The 6,890-nt window shown below is 56.5% G+C and overlaps 3 protein-coding genes across 3 annotated transcripts; all 3 read left to right on the top strand.

Annotated features, from left to right (window-relative positions):
* Positions 1-325: 325 nt before the first annotated feature.
* ACA1_273900 (signal peptide, putative) lies at positions 326-1,010 on the top strand (the record flags this gene model as incomplete). The annotated part of the gene is made up of 3 exons (XM_004333843.1): positions 326-407; positions 519-729; positions 863-1,010. 3 exons carry the CDS (start codon positions 326-328, stop codon positions 1,008-1,010), a joined length of 441 nt encoding a protein of 146 aa, XP_004333891.1.
* A 292-nt stretch (positions 1,011-1,302) lies between these two features.
* Positions 1,303-2,882, top strand: ACA1_273890 (uncharacterized protein; the record flags this gene model as incomplete). The annotated part of the gene is given in 7 exon segments (XM_004333842.1): positions 1,303-1,321; positions 1,396-1,508; positions 1,614-1,814; positions 1,920-2,031; positions 2,176-2,403; positions 2,492-2,761; positions 2,776-2,882. The coding sequence occupies 7 exon segments, from the start codon at positions 1,303-1,305 to the stop codon at positions 2,880-2,882; spliced, it is 1,050 nt and encodes a 349-aa protein (XP_004333890.1).
* A 638-nt stretch (positions 2,883-3,520) lies between these two features.
* On the top strand, positions 3,521-5,534 carry ACA1_273880 (encystationmediating serine proteinase; the record flags this gene model as incomplete). The annotated part of the gene is made up of 8 exons (XM_004333841.1): positions 3,521-3,584; positions 3,756-3,848; positions 3,951-4,071; positions 4,187-4,289; positions 4,389-4,486; positions 4,566-4,728; positions 4,818-4,974; positions 5,059-5,534. 8 exons carry the CDS (start codon positions 3,521-3,523, stop codon positions 5,532-5,534), a joined length of 1,275 nt encoding a protein of 424 aa, XP_004333889.1.
* Between the last annotated feature and the right edge of the window lie 1,356 nt (positions 5,535-6,890).

Below are 6,890 nucleotides of genomic sequence, written 5' to 3'. Positions count from 1 at the left end.
GTCTCGTCCCTCGCCACCGAGGTGCGCTTGATCCCACCTCACCTCCTGATAGGTAGCTGACGGCTTGGGTTGGGTCAGGTGGTCGAGTTGCTGGGCCGGGACAACCCGGGCGTGTTCGCTGAGGTGGCCAAGATAAGATCATCCCAGGAGTAGAGCAACCTCCAGATAATTCAAATACAAATTCAATTATACCTTTTCCATTTGTTCAAAATGCGCCTCCGCCAAAGAGCCGAGAAGGGAACTCCGTCGCCACAGTGACGGACCCAAACACGCTGCCGGGCGGGGCAGAGAGTACTGGACTGTGTGGGCCTAGTGAGTGCCAGCCATGGCGGCCGAAGTGTTGATGTTTTTGGTGCACCTCACCACCACCGCCTTCATGACCGCCATTATTTGGTTCATGCAAATTGGTACCCCCCCACCCCTATTTATTTTTCGCAATTTTCTAAGTATAACAAATAATAGTGAATTAAATAGAATAATCAATAATTTAAATAATATAATCAATAATATATTACCAGGACACTATCCGATGCTGCGGTACGTGGGTCGTGAGGCCTACACGACGTACGAGCAGCAGCATGTGAAGCGTGTGATGCTGCCGGCGGTCATGATCCTCTTGCTGGAGCTGTTCTCGGGGTTCTACCTGGCCTTTGTGCCCACCCAGCGCCTGCCCTCCCTGCCCATCCACATCGGACTCGTCCTCCTCCTGCCCATCTGGCTCTCCACCTGGTACCTACGCTCTCATGCGTGCGGTGTTGCGTGCGCGTGTGCGTGTGTGCGTGTGGCGTGGCGGCGCGTGTGTGCGTATGCGTGTGCGCTTCTGTGCAGTAACTGATGAAGGTCTGGGCGAATGTCTGGTAAGGCTGTGGCAAGTGCCGGCCCACAAATCGCTGGAGCGTAAGTTCGACCTGCGTGTGCATGCATGGCTCATCAACTCCAATTGGCTGCGTACCGTGGCGTGGTCGGCTCGGTTGGGCCTCCTCCTCTACGCGCTCTTCGTCTCCTTCTAGTAAACGAAAAAAACGGAAATTACGAACATTTAGGGCGAACACTCGAGAGTGGCGACATCACGTCGCTCCAGGGTCTGCCTCGTCCTCCCCTCCTTCTCTTTTGTGCTCTTTTTCGACTACTTCTTCGTGTTCTTCCTTCGCGCTAGGCTACACAGCGCTGCGCTCAATTTCCAGCTGTGAGCGGCATGAGTTTCGACAAACAACCGAGGGAGCTGTACCCCGCACACAAATGCTAACCAAACACTCATCACCACCTGACTAAACCATAGCTGGGTTCACCAAGAGCCCCACCATGAGCTATAGTGAGACAGGTTCTCCTACCATTGCACATTCACATTTGCATCATGCCAATAACATTTTGTCGTGTTTTGATGTTCTTGTGTAGGAGAGACCTTACGAGTCCACTTTGAGGACTTGGGCAAGTGTTACACACACCTGACCAAGTGGTATGGCTTCCACTCGCTCTGGTGGTGGGTTCGACGCCTGGGCCAGCTTTCAGTGCGTGACGACGAGGACAACTGGGTCTACTCCCTCCACACCAACGCCAAGAACATCAAACCCACTCAGAAGATCAAAGCCCACATGTTCGCCTTGGCCTTCCAGGTATACCAGAACATCTTGCAAATTTTACACTACGCTGATTCGTTGCATGTCGCCCAGTTCACCGATCACTGGCGCGAGTGCGCCCAGCGGCTGTCCCGCTCTGCGGGAGAGACATCTGCTCAACCTGTAGTGAATGCTGATCACGAGGAGCAGCTACTGGCCTGGCTCGACCTGCACCTCTACATCGTGTGGAAGTACCTCGTACGCGCTGCCCTTCGTTATTTCTCGCTCTCTTTTGCTTCATTCTTCATTTTTGCCAATGATGTATCAGCACTGACATTTTGGTTACAGTCTGACTGGACGCAGCATGGGTTCCCGTTCTTTACCTTCATCAGGCGCGATGACCTCGCCACCATGGACGACGATGGCCACCCAGCCCTCTTCTCTGAAGACCAATACCTCGGTCTTCGCTCCGTAAGTACGTGCCACAACACACCGCACACGCACACGCACACGCACACGCACACGCACACGCACACGCACACACACACACACACACACACACACAAGACACACACACACACACACACATGACGCGACACCACACGAATGGCCGTTGCAGAGCAAGCGTACGAGTGGCAACTTCAGTGGACGACGAGGGGATACCAGGCCTACCTCTTCTGGAACGCGCACGAGGCCGAGCTTGAGGGGATGGGCCTGCTCACGCAGCGACTAATGGACGACCGCACCGAGGCCGGCTTCCAGCGCTCCCTCGCGGCCCTCGTGACTGCCGTCAGAAACCACAGACGAAGGCAGCGGCGACGCGAGCCCTACTGTTTGCGTCCATTAGGTGAGCTGCACGGATGTGCGTGAAGTGTGTGCGTAGGTGGTAGTGCGTGCTGTCTCTCTTCCCCTACTGATCCGGGCTGTGTCTACAGCTCCCACGCCAACGCTGGCAAGGATCGGAGCGATGTTGACCCAGATACAGACGATGCTGGCCGGCGTCGTCAAAGAAGAAAGCAACGACCACGATGAGTGCCCCCCTGCAATCAAAGAAGACAATGACGAAGACGAAGAAGACAGTGAAGACGACGAAGACGAAGAAGGTCAATCGGAGCCGGAGGGCCAGCAGCAGGTCGACTACCTGCGCCGGGCCTCAAGAGAGCGAAGGAGAGATGCGACCGCCTTTCCTCACTGGTTCCTCGGGCGTGCGCCGACGAAGAAGATGAGGCCTTCTCCAACGACCACAACCACCTCGCGCTCGCTCGTCTCTCGCCGCCCCCGAAGAGACGACGCAGACGAGGCGCACACCACACCAACGCCCCGTGATGACCTCCGCCGTGCCGCACGCACCACTTTGTGTACAAAGTGAAGGAGTGTTGTTTGCTCAACATATCAGCTGAAAAGGCACGAAGAAGATTCGGGCTTGAGTGCCAGCGAGTGGGAGTTGAACTTGACAGCGACGTTGATGACCTCGTGCAGCAGCTCCCTCACTTTTTCCAGTGTGCGGGCTGAGCATGGGATGAAGCACGCGGCGCCAATCTCCTGCGCAACCGCCAGTGCCTGGGTCGCAACACAAAAAACAACGAAGCGAAAGCGAAGATCTTCAAGCTCAGCACTCTCTCGGACGCAACCGATCGGGTGTGATTATCTTCGAATAAGCACACAACACACACACACACACGGTGAGGTGATGAGATACCTGATTTTCTTCTTTGATGAAGCGTCGCAGTTGATGAAGTAATTCATCGTTCTCGACAGGGTAGTCCCACGATTGGCCGCAGGCAGCCCAAGGGAAACTGGCCCGTAAAAAAGTCACGTCCAAAAATAAAAGGAAATAGCGAAAGAAACACGTAGGCGGTGATTGGTGGGCAGGCGATTGTCGGGGAGCCAAGACAGAGCGGACAGCAGAAGCCGGAGGAGAAGAGGAGAAAGAAATCAGGATAGAAGCCGGAGACACAGACGCCATGAAGCAGGCTGTGCTTGCCCTCCTCTTCCTCTTTGCCCTCTCCACCCTGGCCATCCGCGACCGTATGCGCCCCTTCTCTCCAGCCCTTTCCACGCTCAACCTTCATCACCATTCAGGAGCGGCAGTCCTGAGCTCAGCTGAACTGTAAACTGTGAACTAACTTCTCAACACGACGTCGTGCTTCCTGTCATCTACTCCTTGCTCTGATCCTCCATTTATATAAATAAATGAAGTGTTGGCCCCACTCCACGTCGCCGAGGATGCCTCGCACCGTATCGAGGGCGAGTACCTCGTCCTCTTCAACGACGCCCTCACCCGCCCCCTCTGTACCCCCCCCCCCAATCGCTTCGCTCTCCACCATTTCCCTGGTGATTGTCAGGCCCGTGTTCTCTTGGGCGTGACGTGACGTACCCATCACATCCATGTAGTTGAGACGCAGGTGGCCGCGCTGCAGGCGGCTCTCGAGGCTGCTGCCGACGGCAGCAAGCTGAACCGCACCTTTACCCTCGGTGACAAGTTCCGCGTGCTTCACGTCAATCTCTCTCCCAAGTACGTTGACGCGGACTAGGTAGTCACGCGTGCGCGTGGCCTGGCGCAGAGATCGGCCTCTGTCATGTGCCATATGCCTCATGTTGTCGTCGCCACATTCCCACGTGTATCACAGGTCGTTGACCGCGGTCAGGGCGCACCCCTCTGTTGTCCTCGTCGAGGAGAACCAGGCTGTACACATTGATCAGGCCTGCGCCTCTCAGAACGACGCCATCTGGGTATGTTCAGTCATTCCTTCGTAACGGTGATCGCCTGGCATCATCAACGCAGCTTTGCACATGCTTAGGGTTACGCGCCTGGTTCTTGCCTCTCCATAGAACTTGGCTCGCATTGACGAGCACGACATTGACCTGGTAGACGATGACTACAAGTACAGCCACGCCGGAGAGGGCGTCGACGTCTACATCATCGACAGGTAAGCCTCAACGTCTCACGCGCCCACATGTCCACACACACAGCTTTACTCACCCTTCGCCTCCCCCTGTCCTCTTCAGTGGTATCTTGACCACCCACGTCGAGTTTGGCCACCGTGCCCAGTGGGGCGCCAACTTCGTCGACGACGGTATCGACACTGACTGCTACGGTCACGGTACCCACGTCGCTGGCACTGTGGCCGGTGAGCTCTACGGTGTGGCCAAGAATACTACCGTCATCGCCGTTCGTTAACCGACTCCACTTGGTCTCTTCCCTGCCATGGCGAGACACTAACGCCTGCTACTCTCCATTCTCGTTTTCACCTGGTACAGGTCAAGGTGCTCGGCTGCCTTGGCATCGGCAGCTGGGCTGGTATGATCGAGGGTATCAGCTGGACCGCCAACCAGGCTCAAAAGCGCGGCCGTCCCTCTGTCGCCAACATGTCTGTCGGTGGTTCCAAGTCCGCGATCGCCAACAGCGCCATCGCCGGTACCAATCCTCCGTTGTGTTACCGCTCGTTCTCGCTAGTGCTAACTAACCCTCTCGATGCTGTTGTTTATGGCACATGTGCAGCGGCTGTGGATGCTGGTGTGACCTTTGTCGTCTCTGCTGGTAACGAGAACAGCGATGCCTGCAGAAGGAGCCCCGCGAGCGAGCCCCTGGCCATCACTGTAGCTGCCACCACCATCGTGTCTAGCTCGAGCGGTGCCTCGCAAGACCGTCGCACCAGCTTCAGCAACTTTGGCAAGTGCGTAGACATTGCCGCGCCTGGCGAGCTCATCAAGGCCGCGTGGATCGACCAGGACGGCTTCGCACCTAACACCCTCTTCAACACCATCTCCGGTACCTCCATGGCGAGCCCTCACGTCGCCGGCGTGGCCGCGCTTGTGCTGAGCAAGTACCCCAAGTACACGCCCGCTGAGGTGGAGACTGCCCTCTACAAAGTCGCCACCGAGGGTGTGATCGACCTTGCCTGCTCTGGGCTCTGGGAGTCAGTCCGAGTCGAATGCTTGGGCACCCCCAACAAGCTGCTCTACACCAGCTGCTGAAGCCCAAGCCCAGGCCAGCTTGAATCAGTTCCACGCAAGGACCACAGCAGCAAACACACCTCAATTTTGTCGTCTGGGCGTGGTGGCAGTGGACGCACACTCATCACCGCGGCGTCGTGATGTGCTCTCATTGTACGTACCAAATAAAGATCTTTTATCAAATAGCTTCTAAGAAGCTGTTTAGGGTTAGCTCTCGACGAACACTGTGATCCAAAGTCGTTTGGGGTTTGAATCAATCTTCACGTTGTGGAGGGCGATCAGTACTAATACACCGCAACAGTGGGGGAAGACCTGGGCGAGCAGCCACCTCCAGGAGCGCAGCAGCAGCGTGGAGTGAGGGGCGAGCATTCCAATTGGCTCCTGCTATTATCGGTCCTATGTTGCTTGCAGAGCAGCCTAATTGGACTGGGCAAGATTAGATCTGGCGCTGGCCACCCACAGCTGAGTGCGTGCTATCCTGTGCCCAAAACGCTCTAGAAGCGCTCTGTGAGCTAGTATGTTGAACTGAAACGAACCTCTTGCAGACAAGACACGCCCGGGTGAGGTCAGTGCCGGTCATGTAGGAAAAGATGAGCATCATCACTTCGTCCGGCAGCTGATGGCCGCTCCCGCCGGCGCTCAGGCGGCGAATGAGGGTGCGGCATTGGAATGTGGCGGCAGTGCCAAGCACGACGGGCCCCCGTCGCGGCCACCAAGCGTGACCAGTTCGTGCGATCCCGCCCAGGCGGCAGAGTGGAAATAGAGACCATCGCCCACAGTCCCTCGTGCATCCCACCTGTCCCACTTCAGGTTCTCTGCCAGTGAGACAAGCGCTTGACAACGTCGAGTCAGACACACCAGGCAAACACAAGGCAATCACGAATGGCTCATGAAGATGTAGTGGAGAAACCCAGGTAGAATTGCCAGACATCGTCGAAGGCTTGCAACATCGACGGCGCTGAGCTCCAGAGCCGCATAGCCGTAGCGCGCGGAGGGCCGCCTCGACTTGTCCTGTGGGCGCTGCACCACCTTTTCCCACACTTTTCGGTCTGTGCAAATGCGCGGGAGAGTGGTGCCGTGATCGCCGAGACTTGGCATAGTGTTGGGGTCGATGAGTACCGAAATGAAAGGCTCACATGTCCTTCAGCGGAACCTTGTCGTTCCTGCCGCCGAACACGTACATGATGTCTTGGCCGGCCAAGAGCACTTCAGCATGATGAAACCGGGCCGGTGGTTGGCCCTTCTCTAGAATAAATGCTGTCCTCCACCAGCTTAACTAAGTGGTGGAGGATAGGTTTTATTCCCACTTAGCTTCTTGCCCACGGTTGACACCTCGCTCCAGGTCCTCTTCGCTGGTTTGGTCCCTTTGATGTCAGT

Source organism: Acanthamoeba castellanii, assembly GCF_000313135.1.
Source record: "Acanthamoeba castellanii str. Neff unplaced genomic scaffold scf7180000084773, whole genome shotgun sequence".
NCBI lineage: Eukaryota > Discosea > Longamoebia > Acanthamoebidae > Acanthamoeba > Acanthamoeba castellanii.
The sequence above is the reverse complement of the archived record's forward strand: the minus strand, read 5'-3'. Positions and strand labels throughout refer to the sequence as shown.